General features: G+C 33.5%; 3 protein-coding genes across 3 annotated transcripts; all 3 read right to left on the minus strand.

The window, feature by feature from the left end:
- Positions 1-4: 4 nt before the first annotated feature.
- Positions 5-3,059, minus strand: LOC104732990 (jacalin-related lectin 17-like). Its single transcript, XM_087479491.1, has 7 exons — positions 3,023-3,059; positions 2,679-2,895; positions 2,406-2,589; positions 1,696-1,952; positions 1,181-1,612; positions 634-1,095; positions 5-521 (listed from the first exon to the last, which is right to left on the minus strand). Exons 2-7 carry the CDS (start codon positions 2,682-2,684, stop codon positions 249-251), a joined length of 1,614 nt encoding a protein of 537 aa, XP_087335617.1. The 5' UTR covers positions 2,685-2,895; positions 3,023-3,059; the 3' UTR covers positions 5-248.
- Positions 3,060-6,572: 3,513 nt separating this feature from the next.
- On the minus strand, positions 6,573-17,978 carry LOC104734058 (jacalin-related lectin 44-like). Its single transcript, XM_087479795.1, has 7 exons — positions 17,883-17,978; positions 17,381-17,604; positions 14,390-14,713; positions 10,924-10,925; positions 7,681-7,789; positions 7,163-7,591; positions 6,573-7,076 (listed from the first exon to the last, which is right to left on the minus strand). Exons 2-7 carry the CDS (start codon positions 17,582-17,584, stop codon positions 6,573-6,575), a joined length of 1,572 nt encoding a protein of 523 aa, XP_087335921.1. The 5' UTR covers positions 17,585-17,604; positions 17,883-17,978.
- On the minus strand, positions 8,317-10,689 carry LOC147933044 (uncharacterized). Its single transcript, XM_087478647.1, has 6 exons — positions 10,286-10,689; positions 9,699-9,828; positions 9,323-9,613; positions 8,974-9,210; positions 8,457-8,775; positions 8,317-8,321 (listed from the first exon to the last, which is right to left on the minus strand). Exons 1-6 carry the CDS (start codon positions 10,687-10,689, stop codon positions 8,317-8,319), a joined length of 1,386 nt encoding a protein of 461 aa, XP_087334773.1.
- Positions 17,979-18,618: the final 640 nt, after the last annotated feature.

Below are 18,618 nucleotides of genomic sequence, written 5' to 3' on the forward strand. Positions count from 1 at the left end.
GAGATAAACAAAAGTGTTACTTCCTACTCCAAAGTATGTGTAGGTTCAACAATGTTATTGTGAAAAATAAATTGGAGCGTAGTTGTATTTTTTGAAACCTTGTCTTCAAATGAGATTAAGAAAGACAGGATCAAACAACATAATACAAACCGATCGAGCTCAATTTAAGACAAAAGTATTCGAGTACAAGATAATTAAGGAGATTATTAAAGATATATGAAGTTTGGTGGAGAATGTTTAGATCGAGCTCAATTTGATGTAGATGCTTCGTCGGTAATGGGTAGGACATGGACCCCAATTTGTTGAAGCATGTTACCGGATATCCCATGGAATCCAACGATCTTGTAGCCTTTTTTATGGTGAACAAAGCTTGATATTTTACCGAACCCAAAAGCTGGAGAGGTTCGTTTGTTAGTCTTGAACCTAAGCATGAGTATAACATTAAGGTCATCACTTCCATGTACTATATCATAATTTCCCTCCACTGTTGTGATGTATTCACTTGGATAGTCCAGCTCAAACTGGAAAACAAAAAAAAAACAAAAAAAAAAATCCATCACGAACACAATTTCAAAAAGAGTACATTTAACGTAACAACATATAATAAATAAGGATCGAAACTATAGTAATCACCTCTTCAACTCCATGTAGTGTGTTGCTACCATGATCAGCTCCAATCACCACCGCGGTGTCCTTGTTATACATAAACTTGACGAATGCAATAGAAACCTCGCCTTTTCCTATATATATCTTTCTAACACCATCAAAATTACTCCCATCGTCCCATGAAGCACCTCCATCACCACCAGTACTGCCACCTAGTGCTTCTAGTTTCTCTCCAGCGGGAGGTGGAGGTGTCGGAGAAAAATATGCTCCAAGACTACTAATTAAACCATAAGATAATCCATAGAAGCCAACAAGAGCGCAACCATTGTTCTCGAGCACGAGTTTGGTATGACTTCCATTCGAGAGGGTTCCATATGTGGGAGAAATTCTCCCTTTGGATGTTTTGAATGTCAGCGATGTAATCCCTCCTCGATCTACAAAAGTCCCTCCCACAGATGTGATATACTCATTTGGAAAGTTGACGACAAACTGCAAAATTTAGACTATTATGAATTCAACACACACAAACACATATATTGTCAGATAATTACTAGACTTTGTGAGAATTATTTACCTCTTTTTCTTGATTAACTTTTCCATTATCTGTCCCGTGCTTACGTGTTACCAGTCTTCCGCCATTTTCGTAATCGAACGCAATAGAATTTACAAAATTGCTATCATGATAAACGTAAACCTTTCTTACGCCATTGTAAGCACCATCATCCCAATTAAAATTTGAACCATTTCCTTGTATTTCTAGTTTAGTAATAGGAAGTGTTTGGAAATATGCTCCGAGAGAATTTAAGTTCTTCCCGGCATATCCATGAAACCCAGTGATCTTCTTGCCAGGGGATGCAATTGAAAACCTTTTACCTATTTCAAATCCCATCATTTCAGAAGTATTAATGTTTGTCTTGAATTGAAGTCCTTGAATGATCCCTGACCCCTCATTATAGTAACCGTCAACTGAGACTAGATATTCATTCTCGAAATGGTTAATTTCAAACTGCCAAAAAAAGAAAAAAACAGTAAGGCAAATATTTAAATGAAATACTAGTGAGATCAAATTTTTAAAGGGACAGTACATACCAGCGGTAGTGGGATGCCTTTACCCGAGCGACCACGGATTGGCCCATGTTTTGTCTTTCCATTTATGACATACTCAAACTTAATGTATTGTATGCCTTCGACACCACTTCGTATCTCAATCTTTGTAACACCCTCATGGTCAGGGGATCCATCATCCCACTTTGTGCCTCCCTTTCCTCCTCTCGCCTCCATTCTAGTAGGTGCAATCCCAGTGAAATATGCTCCAAGTGATTCCAGTGATGGATAGTAGTTGGAAACTATGCAGCAGAAGATGAGGTCAATTAAGTTTGAAATATTGAAACAATAAAGTCAAAAGTGGCGGATGAGGAAAAATAAACACTTTGATAAATTAAAGACTGTCTAACTATATATTTAGTCATAAATACCGAATGCTTTTTAAACTTTAGAACCGAAAGAATTGGAACCAAATCGAAATATTTTGAGTACCTGAAAATAATCAAAATATAATTAACACGAAAGTACTCAAAATATCCTAAAATATCCGAATGAATCATAAACTTCAAAACTGAAAGAACCAGAACCTAATCAGTTTTCATTGATTTCTTATATGGATCCTAGAACAAAAAGACAAAAAGAACCGTACGCCGACACCAGTTTTATAGATTAACTAAAAGTAATAAATCTATATATGTATATTATAGTGTCCTCATTAAATCCTACACAGGGTTGAATAGTGAGGTACGACTTACAAGATCCGTGAAATCCAATAATCTTCTTTCCATCGACTGCTAATGAAAACTTAGTTCCATAGATATATCCCATCATTTGAGATACCTTCAAATTAGTTTTGAACTGAAGAGCATGGATTGTACCACCGTCAAAGTAACCCTCAACAGATTCGAGATATTCATTTTTCCGATGGTTAATATTAAACTGTGAAATTTGGTGGAAAAAAAAATATATCACAAAGCCAATATCGATCATCCACGTAAGTGAACTCTAAATAATAGTTCATTAATTACCGTCATGGTGAAATTTGGTGACAAGGGAGTCTTGTATAATCCATTTTCCGATTGTCCATCAGTGATATAGTCGACACAAAAATCTCTTCCCTGTCATCAGTAAATGAGACATATATAGTTGTAACATCATCATGCTCGGATCCGTCATCCCACGTTTTCTCTTGGACCTTAGACCCTACCGCTTCCAACCTTTGGATCATTTCGAACCTCTGTTGACCTTCATAAGTATTGTGTACTTTTAGTCAGTAATTTGCATGCTTATAAACGGTAATACCCTTTCAAGCCAGAGACCATAGTTTCTATATGTAGATACAGAGAGAGAGAGAGAGAAAGAGAGATTTTACCTCTTATGCTATAGTAGAGAGAGAGAGAAGGATAGCTGATGAAAATTGAACAAGGTGGAGTTGATGATATATATATAGGCTGGGGATGAAGGTCACAATTTTATTTTATTTTTAATTAATTTTGCTTTTTTTTTGTTGTCATCTAAAAATACCATATTGCAGTATTAAGTTTTTGGAAAGAACTCTTCTAGAGAAAGTTAATCGGGGACAGATTAACTTTTTGAGTTTTTAGACATTTCACAAAAATTAATAAAACATTAAAATATACATATATATTTTTATTTAATAAATGATTAATGAGTTGATTTAATTATAAATTAAAGGTAAAAATAGGAAATCTAATGTAAAATATGTATTGGAAATGTAAAATAATACATTAGAAATATAAAATGACATTTTTATGAAACAAAAATAAAAATCTAAAATGACACTCTTTATGAAACAGAGAGAATATTCAAGTATATATCATCCAAAATGTAAATATTATCTCTTTTTTTTATAGTCTGAATTTATTATTGGTTGTAAATTATGAGAACTATTACATATGATTCTACCATCGACAATTCCTTCCGACCCTATTAGATTCACTAATGGACACCTCCTTCTCTATGCTCACCTTCAGTTGTATGTAGAATCACGACGAACAACAATAATTGCGCATCACTAAAAATCGTCTATAAATTTGCCTCCATTAATCTGCACAATTAATAAATCGCATTATTCGGGGTTTGAACCCCAAACCTCCTAGGGTAGAAGCATTTATGAACTCTATGCCAACTAATGGGCAAATGAAGCTTCCACAATAGTGACTCTATTAGAATTAATTTTTTTTTTTTTATATAATTATTATTGTTAAAAGCCGTCTACGATTTACAATTGGAATCGAGGTAAGAGAACTCCAACCATGGCTGGCGTAGACCCAAACGACAATCCTAACAATTATTAGATTACCATAAAATTGTTAACATACTAAATCGAAATTAAATTTTAAATAAAAATTTCACTTAACCAAAGCCGAAACAAACAAATCATTATTATTTTCTTATGATTCTTTTTTTATAATCGATAAAGTTAAAAAGTAGAATAAACAAAAATAGATTAAATAATAAAACTACGTTTTTAATTCTAAATAAAATGGTAACAAAATTTTAAATTTTGTTGTCCATGTACCCCTATTAAGTATTAACTGAGATTATGACGTATAATATAATGAAGATTAGAAAAATAAAATAACTCCAACAGCAAAAGAAAACTAAAAACAATTATACTTAGATAGGGATTGATGAGAGTTGTCAACTCTCATCAATTTATCGGCGATCGTGGATACTAATAATACAATGCATCCCATGGGCCTTCACCACCTCCTAGTCTTTGTTTATTGGTTTGGTGGTCATTGGGCGAGACAATAATTCACGCCTCCTACTTGACGTGCGATGGTTTACTATCTTGCCTTACATTTATTCGATCATTACTTTTTTTTTTTTGTCAACGCATATTTTATTTCCTTAGTCAAGGAGACGGAACCATCTTGTCGTATATATACTTTATATTCGATCATTACGATTTTATAAACTGATATATATATATATATATATATATATTTAGTTTCCTTGTATTTCTAACTTGCAAAGCGTTTTAGAAAGTGTCCTTTTTCACAAAGAAGCATAAGAAATCTGTGTCGTTATATTTCCGAAAGTAGAAAGAAACACTAAATTTTCTTTTACTGTATAACATGCATTGCCCAAATTTTTATATGTATATGTAGCTTAGAAATGTATTATTGAACCAAAACGTAATATGAAGACAATGTGGTTTTGCAGCTTGGGGTAAGAATATCAACACTTACTGGAGAACTGGAGAAGCATCAGAACTCAAAATTTAGGAAGCAAAAACTGTATATTACGTGATAGTACTGTCGAAAGACACACTTATACATATATAGGAGATGATATGCTCAAATTGACCCCTAGAGCTACTCTCTCACATTAAGAGATCACTGCAGTATTTAGGGGTCAAATTCCACAAGGAGTCAAAACTACACAATCAATTATAGAGTTTTTGTTATTATGCTAAACAGATTAATTTGAATTGAAATAACAATGCAAAATATTAAATAAAGCTGTGAAAATTCAATGAATCAAAAAGCTAGGTCTAGGAAATTTCTCAGGAAATTACAAATTATTAAATCAATAAATAAATTAGAATTCAAGCAATTAAGAACAGATTTAGAACTCTAAACACTTCTGTAAAATAAATCAGTTCTCACTGCAAATATTATCTAGATTAAAAACCAGAAAATCCAAATCTCTTTGTAAAATTATAGCTTAAAAATCAGCTTTAAAAATAGGTTTAGATTGTTCACAAAATCACTAAATCAAATCTCTTTGCAAGAAGTAATTTTGTTCATCAAAAGGTTTTATCAAGAAAATAAATTATATTCTCATATCAATCAATAATCCTAAGATCTAAATCCAGATGACCTAATCAAAGATCTAGCATTAAGAACAACCTATGATGAAGATCTAAAAAGATATTGAATCCTAAATAAACAGATCTCTGTGAAAAACCCTGAACCTAACAAGCAAACTACTCATATATATTCAATGAAGAACAAAACATAATTCTGAATAGTAAACAATAGAGATTAAAAGAGTAAAATAGAGTTCAAGAATTCTTCTCTACAAAACAGACATCTCTCTCTCCAAAGCTCTGAAAATCTAATAGGGTTAGAGGAAAATAATAATTGCTAGAAAACAACTTAATGGTTTGTAAAACCTAAAAATACTATTTATATGTCCTAAAACACGTCAGGGACTTGTGTTGCAAATATGGAAAACTTTGGGGCAAATTTGTAAAACTTCCAAATTGGCTTCTCTCATTGGCTAAACATGGTGTCGATTGATGCTAAGGCAGTATCGATCGACACTCCGTCTCTGTTCTGACTCCAAGTTCGTTTTTCTGAATTAATGCTCCAAAATAATCCAAATTGCTCAATTTTGCTTCTTTCATGCCAAAATCCTAGAAAACCTGTAAAGACTCAAAACATCCTAAAAAACACATCAAAAGACTCATTATATCATGGTTAAAAACCACAAAACCATGATATATCAGGAGATGCAATAAGTAGAACAGAGTTGAAGATACGATGTCATTAAAACATGACTTATTACATACGTCACACAATATGAGAAACCCAACACATAGTAGAGTAAAAAAAAGTAAGACAACATTAAAAAACAAATTTAAAACCGTTTGGTAGAACATGGATCCCAAGTTGATGAAGCATGTTACTGGATTTTCCATGGAACCCAACGATCTGGTGATTATCCTTGTGAAGCACGAAGGTTGGTGTTGTACCAAATCCAAAGTATGGAGAGTCTTGTTTGTCGGTCTTGAACCTAAGCATGGTTATACCTCCTGATTTATCATCATAAGTACCCTCCACTGATTTGATTTTTTCAAACGGATCCAACTCGAACTGCAAAACAAGAAAAATCAAAATACATCAAGAATGATAATAAAGTTAACCAAGTAATATATATCTAGATCTTTAAATTAGGAAAATTGAATTAATGACCTCTTCGACACGAGTTATCATGGTTTTATTTCCATGATCATCTCCAATGACCAAATTAGCGCTTTTGAAGTACATAAACTTGACAAAGCCTATAACGTTTTCGCTTAGTCCAATGTAAATCTTGTTAACACTGTTGAAAGTACCACCATCGTCCCAAGAAGCTCCTCTATTACCACCTTGTGCTTCTAGTTTCACTGCATCATGAGTAGGAGGGAACGGGCGGTAATATGCTCCTAGAGCAATAAGAGTACTCAAACCAACATTATCATATCCATGGAACCCAACAAGAGCGCTATCATTCTTCCCCAGCACAAATTTTCTACCATCAGATACTGTTCCAAATGTTGGAGAGGTTCTGTTTTTTGATGTTTTGAAAATCAATGAAGAAATCCACGTCATCTTAAGGGTCGTACTTTTCAGATTTATTAAGGTCCCCTCCACAGACGTAATAAATTCATTTGGATAGTCAAGCACAAACTGCAATCAGAAAAAGCTTTGTATAAGCGCCTCAAGAACCGATATATATATATAAATGGTCGATAAATTGTTACAAGAATCATGACCTCCTTTTCATTTTTAAAATCACGTCGGCACGCATTCCTCCTTTCCACTTTTCCGCCATTATCATACTCAAACCTGACACTATATATAGTACCTGTACAGTCGACGTACACCTTTCTTACGCCATCATAATTACAACCATCATCCCAAAGCAATCCTCTAGGATCACCTTGGTATTCCAGTTTATTAGGAGTGGCCGTACTGAAATATGCTCCAAGAGACTTTAGGCTTTTGTCGGCATTTCCATGAAACCCAACGATCCTATTTCCACTCGATGCGAGTGAAAACTTCCTTCCCTTACTATACCCAATCATAACAGAGTTATTGATGTTATTAGTTTTGAAGTGAATCCCTTGGATGACATTGGACGCATCATCGTAGTAACATTCGACATGTACTAGATACTCATTTTTTGACTGGTTTATCTCTAACTGCAAAATTTTATAAAATGTTTACTACAACATTTAATAATATACTCAAAATAAATGGACATATATTTAATATAATTTCTCAGACATACCTTCTGTGTGAAACCATCGCCAGTGTCACCACGGATTAATCCACTTTCTAGTTTTCCATTCTTGACATAGTCAGTTTTGATATACAATATGCCTTCAATATCACCTACACTACAAGAAAACAAGCGTTTAGCGACTCCAACAATCGTCGCTAAACCGTCGCAAAAACCTACTTTGCGACTACTATGCGACTACTTCAGATAGTCGCTAAAAAATGGTCGCAAAATTTAGGTGTCTTAAAATGGTCGCAATTTTACGACGGAATTATGACTGCTCTTATATAGTCGTTAATAAGCGACTCTTTACAGACTCTTTATTTTAGGAAGCTTCGGTCGTAAAGGTAGTTACAAGTCAGTCGCAAGTTAGTGATTAAATTGTGTGACCATTTTCAGACTCCTTTCTGTCGTCGCAAAATAGTCCTCGTTCATTAGTAACCATTTTGCCACTAGTCTGATAATTTCATAGAAATAATTTTGGTCGCAATTTGGTGACATTTTAGCATATAATAATCCTGTTTTATCTATCAAATTTGGAATGAATCACAATAAATTAAAATTGAAAACCAAATTACCACAAAAGATATCATAATCATTCATTAAACATAAAGATTAGCATAATCATTGTATTAACCAAAAAGATCATCCTAAAGCAAAAACAAGTAAAAAGTCTCAAACAAGCAATTCATGTTTTTTTAGCAAAGACAATGTTTAGAACTTAGTAAGTGGAGAAAGGGGATGTGGTGGCTGGTGTTGTGTCTAACTCGGTGGCTGGTGAGTACCTGACACGGTGGCTGGTGGTATGTTGTCTTCAGGTGTGGTTGCTGGTGTTGTTGCTGGTACTCTTGGTCGCAAGGAAGCAATAATAGTATCATATGCTGGATCTTTCTCTTTCACGTAGATGAGAAGCTCTTGATGCTCCTGCTCACGACGGGCATTCTCAGCATCTAGATGAGCTATCTTCTTGCGAAGTTGTTCATGAAGCTCGTGAAGTGATGGTGGAGAAGATTCTGCATAGCTCTCCTTCCTTTTCCCTTTCCTTAGTGTCTCAACAAGAGATCCAAGACCAAAAAGGTTTCCCTTCTCATCTGTTTGAGTACACTAAAACAAAGAAAAACATCAAGGTTAGAAACAAGTCTTAAGAAATCAAAATGCTCAGCAAATAAAGAAACCATGCGGATTAAGAAAACTAAAATATGGATTAAGAAAGGAAAATACTCATTCTTTTCATCAAAATAAAGAAAGTTACCATTAAGAATAATCATACACACTCATCAAAATAAAGAAACTAAGAGTTACCTTAAGAAAGATATCATTCTTTTCATCAATGCTGAGAGTACGATGAGTTGAACGTTCAGAAGAATTCCCTGAATTTTCTGGACCATCATCGTCCACTTCACACAGTCTCTCCTCTAATGTTTTCTCATAAGTCTCAGCTACTTGTTTAGCTTTTTGATCAACAAACGATCCGTCAGCTCGAGTATGTGTCTTCATGAACACTTCAGCAAATGATACCGGACGGCCCAATTCTTCTTCCTACAAAGAAATTGTGAAATGTTAAAATCATGGAAACAAGGTGTTTAGAGTGTTATAATCATGGAAGCAAGGTGTTTAGGGTGTTAAAATCATGGAAGCAATGTTAAATTACCATTTCTTGATGAACTTGCACATATGATTTCTGACCGGCAAGGTGTTTGTGGACTCCAAGACCACCACGATCGGAGTTTCTGCACTGCGAGGCATTTGAGCTCCTCTCCATTACATCAGGTTCGTTCCAACGATCACACATCTCAGCCCACAGTTCTGCACTGGTGATCCAAACAGGTTGTTTACCACTGCTTTTAGCTTGACTAACAATGCCTTTCATTCGCTTCTTGGCTATCTTTAAGAACCCCTCTCTAACAAGCTCAGTAATCCCAGTATCCCAATAGAACTTCCGCTACATATTACAATTGAGTTAAGTTAGTGATGATACTAAGTCAGTTATGAGAGAAAATAAAACTTTGAAAGCTATAAGACATTACCGCAAATGTCCTGAAATATCTCTCTTGAATGGGTCTAGGAGTAACCTTCCAGCTGTAGTAAGGACCATCGAATTTCCTTCTAAATATTCCAGAGATCACCCGAGAAATTTTTCCTTTGTGTCTGTTAAACCTGTCACAAAACAAACACAATCAGTCTTAACCAATACAAAGTAACACAATCAGTCTTATCGAAACAATCAAACACAACCTCTAACTTAATCAACAAAACAATTAATCTCAACCTTCCACTAAGAGCAAAGAGAACAATCTCAATCTCAATCTCAAAACAAAACAAACAATCTCAATCTCAATCTCAACTTAATCAACAAAACAAACAATCTCAAAACAAAACAATCAATCGCAACCTACCAAACAATAAAACACAACCTCTAACTTAATCAAACAAAACAATCAATCTCAACTTAATCAACAAAACAAACAATCTCAATCTCAAAACAAACAGTCAATCGCAACCTACCAAACAATAAAACACAGTCTCTAACTTAATCAAACAAAGCAGTCTTTCATTAAACTTAATCAAACAAAAATAAAGTCTCAACCTAACTCTAAGAGCAAAAAGAAATTACCATAGAGTCTCAACGCTGGGGATGGGATCGACAGACAGGACTGGGAGATGTTGTCGGCCTGGAAGAGCTAGCAGAACATCTAACAAAGCTTGGTAGTCTTGTTCGGCCGGATTAGGAATAGGGTTTTCTTCTTCGGCAGGATTGGGATTAGGGTTTTCTTCTTCGTAATCCTCTTCCATGTTTAGGTCTGGTTGTTCTTGTATGATTGGAGGAACAGGAGGTGGTGGTTGAGGAGCAAGAACTGGTACTTGAGAACCAACCCGCGGTGGTTGAGAACCAACCCGCGGTGGTTGAGAACCAACCCGCGGTGGGGGAGAACCAATCCGCAGTGGTGGAGAAGCAACCTGCGGTGGTTGAGAAGCAGGAGGCGATTGTTGTGTCCTCGGTGGAAACTGGGACGGCATAGTTCTATATGAATTAGTCACGGACTGAGAGCCTGATGGATTCGAGGAGTGAGACGACGTTCCGACACCACTTCGACCTCCACGTGAAGTCGCACCATTCGAGGCGTGATTAACCGCGGCAGAACTGGGTTCCCTCGCACCATTGGAGGCCTGATTAACTGCGGCAGAACTGGGTTCCCTCGCACCATTGTAAACCCTAACACCTCCAGTGGATCTGCCTCCGCGACCCCTAACACCTCCAGCGGATTTGCCTCCGCGACCCCTACCAGCCATTAGAGAGAGTTGAGAAAGAGAAGAGATTTGAGAGAAGAAGAGGAGAGATTTGATCGATTGAGAGGACAAGAGGAGAGATTCGAGAGGAGAAAGAAGAGAGAGTTGAAAGGTTTTCGACACTTAGTGAAAATAGAAAGAGAGAAAGAAGAGAGCTTGTTGTGTTCTTTGCCTAGTAATTAACGAAGAGGAGTCGCAAAGTGGTCGCAAAAGAGACACATACTAAAAAAAAAGCGGGAATATTACGCGCCTAAAACTTGGCAAAAAATAATAAAGTGGTCAAATAGAGTAACACAATGGTCACAGAAGAGTAGTGACATCGTCGCAAAATTAGTAGCAAGATAGTCGCAAAAAACAAGAGTCGCAAATTGAGTAACAAGTTAGTCGTAACTTGTTACTCTATTGTGACTCTCCGACTTTAGTCACAATACAAATTTTTGGAATCTATCATTTTTGCACAATTCTATTGATATCAATCAACAATATGGACTCATGATTGTCTTATAGAGTATATGGAATAGTTTATGACCTTTAAATATTGTTTTCATATCTTTGTTTTGCAATTTTCATAAAATTACAAACCTTCTTATGAAATAACATGTATACTCTTTACAATGATTTAGATATTATGAAATTTTTGTGTCTAAATACTAAAATGGAAAGCTTTGAAAAAGTTTATATGACTGATATTGATCAATTCAAAGTGAAAATGGTATAGAAACATGTTAACATTTCTCTAATGTGAAATTTCAAATTCAACAAATCGAGAGTTGCTAAGGAGTCGCAAACCAGTATCTAATTCAGGTGTTAGACGCTAAACAGTCGCAAAAGAGTATCTAGTTCAGGTGTTAGACGCTAAACTGTTGCAAAAGTAGTTGCGACATCGTCGCAAATTTAGTAGCAAGGTAGTCGCAAAAAACAAGAGTCGCAAATTGAGTAACAAGTTAGTCGCAACGTGTTACTCTACTGTGACTCTCCGACTTTAGTCACAATACAAATTTTTGGAATTTATCATTTTTGCACAATTCTATTGATATCAATCAACAATATGGACTCATGATTGTCTTATAGAGTATATGGAATAGTTTATGACCTTTAAATATTGTTTTCATATCTTTGTTTTGCAATTTTCATAAAATTACAAACCTTCTTATGAAATAACATGTATACTCTTTACAATGATTTAGATATTATGAAATTTTTGTGTCTAAATACTAAAATGGAAAGCTTTGACAAAGTTTATATGACTGATATTGATCAATTCAACGTGGAAATGTGTATAGAAACATGTTAACATTTCTCTAATGTGAAATTTCAAATTCAACAAATCGAGAGTTGCTAAGGAGTCGCAAACCAGTATCTAATTCAGGTGTTAGACGCTAAACAGTCGCAATAGAGTATATAGTTCATGTGTTAGATGATAAACAGTCGCAAAAGTAGTTGTGACATCGTTGCAAATTTAGTAGCAAGGTAGTCGCAAAAAACAAGAGTCGCAAATTGAGTAACAAGTTAGTCGCAACTTGTTACTCTACTGTGACTCTCCGACTTTAGTCACAATACAAATTTTTGGAATCTATCATTTTTGCACAATTCTATTGATATCAATCAACAATATGGACTCATGATTGTCTTATAGAGTATATGGAATAGTTTATGACCTTTAAATATTGTTTTCATATATTTGTTTTGCAATTTTCATAAAATTACAAACCTTCTTATGAAATAACATGTATACTCTTTACAATGATTTAGATATTATGAAATTTTTGTGTCTAAATACTAAAATGGAAAGCTTTGACAAAGTTTATATGACTGATATTGATCAATTAAAAGTGGAAATGTGTATAGAAACATGTTAACATTTCTCTAATGTGAAATTTCAAATTCAACAAATCGGGAGTTGCTAAGGAGTCGCAAACCAGTATCTAATTCAGGTGTTAGACGCTAAACAGTCGCAAAAGAGTATATAGTTCAGGTGTTAGATGATAAACAGTCGCAAAAGTAGTTGTGACATCGTCGCAAATTTAGTAGCAAGGTAGTCGCAAAAAACAAGAGTCGCAAATTGAGTAACAAGTTAGTCGCAACTTGTTACTCTACTGTGACTCTCCGACTTTAGTCACAATACAAATTTTTGGAATCTATCATTTTTGCACAATTCTATTGATATCAATCAACAATATGGACTCTTGATTGTCTTATAGAGTATATGGAATAGTTTATGACCTTTAAATATTGTTTTCATATCTTTGTTTTGCAATTTTCATAAAATTACAAACCTTCTTATGAAATAACATGTATACTCTTTACAATGATTTAGATATTATAAAATTTTTGTGTCTAAATACTAAAATGGAAAGCTTTGACAAAGTTTATATGACTGATATTGATCAATTCAACGTGGAAATGTGTATAGAAACATGTTAACATTTCTCTAATGTGAAATTTCAAATTCAACAAATCGAGAGTTGCTAAGGAGTCGCAAACCAGTATCTAATTCAGGTGTTAGACGCTAAACAGTCGCAAAAGAGTATCTAGTTCAGGTGTAGATGCTAAACAGTCGCAAAAGTAGTTGCGACATCGTCGCAAATTTAGTAGCAAGGTAGTCGCAAAAAACAAGAGTCGCAAATTGAGTAACAAGTTAGTCGCAACTTGTTACTCTACTGTGACTCTCCGACTTTAGTCACAATACAAATTTTTGGAATCTATCATTTTTGCACAATTCTATTGATATCAATCAACAATATGGACTCATGATTGTCTTATAGAGTATATGGAATAGTTTATGACCTTTAAATATTGTTTTCATATCTTTGTTTTGCAATTTTCATAAAATTACAAACCTTCTTATGAAATAACATGTATACTCTTTACAATGATTTAGATATTATGAAATTTTTGTGTCTAAATACTAAAATAGAAAGCTTTGACAAAGTTTATATGACTGATATTGATCAATTCAAAGTGGAAATGTGTATAGAAACATGTTAACATTTCTCTAATGTGAAATTTCAAATTCAACAAATCGAGAGTTGCTAAGGAGTCGCAAACCAGTATCTAATTCAGGTGTTAGACGCTAAACAGTCGCAAAAGTGGTTGCAAATAAGTCGCACATGTCGTAGCACCTTCGTCGCAAAAAATAGGAGTTAGCAAGTTATCGATAAATAAACTTGTGACCGGAGTATAAGTTGCAAAATCGATGCTAATTTGTGACTCTTTGTTTTCTATAAATTACTGTCACTGAACAGTCTCAAATTGCAATTGTGTTGCGACTATAATGTTTCCGTCGTAAAAGTGCGACTGTTTTGCTTCTTCTGTAAATTTCGTCGGGAAACAGTCGTAAATGAATCGCTAAGTGGTCGCTATTTTTACGACTGAATTAAGAGTCACAATTGGTAGTCGCTAAACGCAGGTTTTCTTGTAGTGTTAGTACCTCGATCTTTGATATATTTTCATGGTCGAATCCATCGTCCCACTTCTTCCCTCCAATACCACCTCTCGCTTCCAATCTTGTAGGAGTAATGGAAGTGAAGTAAGCTCCAAGAGAAAATATTTCTTTGTCATCATTTCCATGAAAGCCGATTATCTTCTTTCCTTTGACTGCTAGCGTAAACATAGTACACTCCCAATCATATCCCATCATTTCAGAGGTCCTGAAATTGGTTTTGAATTGAATTGCTTGCAAACCATATGACTTTGTGTTGTAGTAAGCGTCAACAGATTCAAGGTGTTCATCTCGTAGATGGTCAATCTCAAACTGCAATTCAGTGAAAATAAAAATACCACAAAGTCAGCATTGACTTCACCTAGACTTCACCTCAAATAAATAAAGAAATTAATATATATATATGTATGTTTTTTTTTGTGCAGACCAGTTTAGTATGTATGTTAAACATACATTTTTATCTTTAAGAAAAATTTTCCCTTATAAAAAAAAAAAGTAAATCTTCTATAATATGACAAGGTTTTTCTCAACTTCTTCTAATAACATGACACCTGGCTTCTTATCATTCCCAATTTAATTCAAAACTATGGGTTAAAGAAATTTAAATAAATCTATCTTAATTCCCTAGCAAACAAGACATAAATTCATTTCAATTTTAATTCAAAACTATGGAGCAAATAAACTAAAGAAACAAAAAAAGGTTGTTCCCTAGTCAACATGACTAATTTAAAAAGTTAAATATATTTTCTTTCTTCTCCACGCCTCTCTCCTTCTACGAACTTGGCATCATTTCGAAGCATCAACTACCTAATCTGAGAAGGTATTAATGTTTTACTTATGGTTGGTTGTCCCTCATTTCTCACATCATCATCAATTCTATCACCTGCTTTATTCCTCTTTGATGACCTAATTGGTTAAAAATCACATTATTTATTATATAGAAGTACTCAGATTAATCTTCCTTTACCAAATCTTTAATTATTTTTAGTTTTTTTAATTTAGTATTATTTCATAGCAAAAATCTCTATAGTTTACTTTTGTTCAAGAAAAAGTAATTTATTTTACAAAAATATATTTATTCTATTTTGTTTTTACGATTTATAAAATTTTCACTTATTTTTTCATCGCAACCAGAACTTTATTACTTAACTATTTTTATCGGTTTCACATATCAATATTTACTATATACTAAACTATAATAAAGTAGAGTTGTGAGAAATTGTCATTTGGCACCCCTCTATTTTTTATAACATGTGTCATTTCTTCTATTTTAATGAAATAAAAAGACACATTATTGCTAATCTAAAACTAAATTGTCTGCACACATTTTTTAAATTTGGGACATTTTATTTGTTCAGTTTATTTAGATTTACATTTACTTCTCTCAATCAATTACTTTTATGACATTTCGGGTGGGTGTTTTCTTTTGTTCAAACTGTTCATGTTGCAATAATACATATGACCAAATTAATTACAATTAATATGCTTTATAACTGTATTTATTGTCATGAATGTAATTACCCAGAATAATGTATCAATGAAATTTCTTACAAACTTCGAACAATGTTTAGCTATGTGTCTTTCTTTTCCTATTATTTCCCATGGTATTTTTTCTAAATATGATTTCTTATGAAGTTTTTTTTTTAAAAAACATGATGTCTTGCAGTATTATGATTAACAGATTAATTTCTCTAGGACTATTTGAAGAAATTGTTTACAAAGCCATGTCAATGTTTTTTTTTTTTTTGGTATCAGAGTCTTGTCAATTTTTATTAGCCTCTTTCAAAGGATTATATTTTACGATAGTCATGATTTAAAGTTTTTGCATTGTTTTGTAATTTGATTTTTTTAACTTTCAAACTATAGTTGGAAGTCTTAAGTGATGAATATGAGCCTAATGCTTGACTGCTAAAGCACAATCTCTTTGGCTTTGAACATTCACTCATAATATTATAGTTGTAAGTCCCTTAGATTTCTCCTCTTAAGTCCTCTGATCTTCAACTACAATATATTTATAAGTTTATGTTTTGTAAATTTACTTTGTTTTACATTTTTATAAGTTCTTTATCCCCATTACAAAAAATATTTTACTTTGCACATTCATAAAAAGATTTAGCCTAATTTTACGGTGTAATGCATATATAAATGGTCAAAAGATCACATATTTCTTTATGCTTCTTTGGAATCACTTCCCAAACATTACAACATCTTTTTGCATTACACGAAAAAACATTACAGAGACCTATTGTAAAATATTTAATATATATATATATATATATATATATATATATATATACATATTGTAACATCAATACTTTCATCAAAGACATATGTCAATCATTAAAAATAGTCTAAATTATAGTAGATTAATCTGTACAAAAGCAAAACTACTTTTATATCACATTGGTATTGTTTGAGTTGCCAATCATACCTCATGTCTATTTTTTTGTAACCCTTACTTCATCCGTCATTATGCCGAAAAAACTTACACCATTTCCAATGGTTATCTATATTTTTATATTTTACATTTAAAGTATAAGATATGGTTTAGTATTTACAGTATAAGATTAAAAGCATGATGTTATTTTAGTATTTTTAGAATTTAGAAATGATTTGCTAAATTTAAAACCAAAATTTATTTTTATGCAATATGTGAAAATTGTACTTCTTTTAACACACTTCATAATAATATCATGAACCTTTCATATATAATTTAGTGAAATTTTATTTTACATACAAAATATTTGATTTTATTAGCCACGCGTCGCGTGGGTAACTTTCTAGTTACTCCTACGATATCGATTATGTTGGTGTGCATCAGCATCAGACTCCTAATTCAGTGGCAATTTAAGGAAAAAACTATATTATTCGGCTGCCTCAGACTCCTAAACCAAAACATTGACAGCCGAATAATATAGTTTTTTGCCTGTATTTAAACGTCTATGTGATTTTTAGACGTCGATGTGTCCCAGGACATACCGTTTGCGTGAAACCATAGTCAAAGAAACCATAGATTTTTCCATCTTTTAGTTTTCCACTCTTCACATAGTTGAAATAAATGGATCCTATGCCTTGACAACCCCCTCGTACGTATATCTTTGCTACATCGTCATGGTCCGATCCATCATCCCACAGATTACGTTCATTTAACTTGATTCCTTTTGCGCCCAACTTTTGGATCATCTTGAACTGACGATATCAATCTTGAAAAAAGAAAACATAATGTCAAGGGAAGAACCAACACAACCAATTGCAGAAACGAAGCTGCGGGAAATCATTTTTTTAAGATAAAAGCGCGGATTTAGGTGTGACTAGCTACCATGGAATAATTAACATAAGGGGATCTTTAAATTTCTACAACTTTAAAACTATGCTTATTACGTTTACAACAATAGGTTTTGATAAGACCTTACTTAAGGTTAAGAGATTTTTGCGAATAAATGGTAAGACTGCTTATGGGGGAGAAGAGAAAAGAGCTGACCTCTGAAGATGAAGATCGAGACTGCTGTGTGCCTGTGTTGATCCGCGCAAGTCTAGCGATGGACTTGTCTTTCCTAATAATATACAAGTTTTGGCCATTTTTCCACAATATGTATATATGTATTATATGATATGAGGCTGCTGGTAGCAAGATTAAATATTAAATTTGTGAAAGAGAATCTCGTTGTGAAATAATTATTCGAAAACGTTAGCGAATAAAAATAAATGAATGACTACGTGAAGTCTTCCCTAAACAAATGATTATTTTTAAACGACCTTGCATCTCATGGACCGCGTACACATTGTTTTTTATAATGACAAACCTACTGGTAAAACTTGTAGGTGGAATTCACCGTAAAGGGTATCCACATTGGCTAGCCGCATACCAAACTGATGTGGAATGTTTAACAATCAATACTACTGATAAGTTTTAAGATGAGCTTGTTATCGAGAGAACAGAATGAGCTTGTTAAAAAAAACCCTAGCTAATTAAGAACTAAAAAGTCAAGTTGCGGGAACAAATCCTGGTCATTTTGAGGGGGTCAGGTTTATGATTTATTGCTCGGATTCATAGGTAGGATAAGTCGTTGCGTTATATATTAGACAAACTCATTTATGATGCTTTGTATAGATTTAGATCTAGATTTCTTCTATCTAGTGTCTTATATAGTAACTGATTATCTGTAAATTTTGTCATAATATTCTATAAAGTTATTTAGTTATATCCAACTTGTGAT

The sequence above is a fragment of the Camelina sativa genome, chromosome 12, assembly GCF_030686135.1.
Source record: "Camelina sativa cultivar CO46 ecotype springtype chromosome 12, ASM3068613v1".
Taxonomy (NCBI): Eukaryota; Viridiplantae; Streptophyta; class Magnoliopsida; order Brassicales; family Brassicaceae; genus Camelina; species Camelina sativa.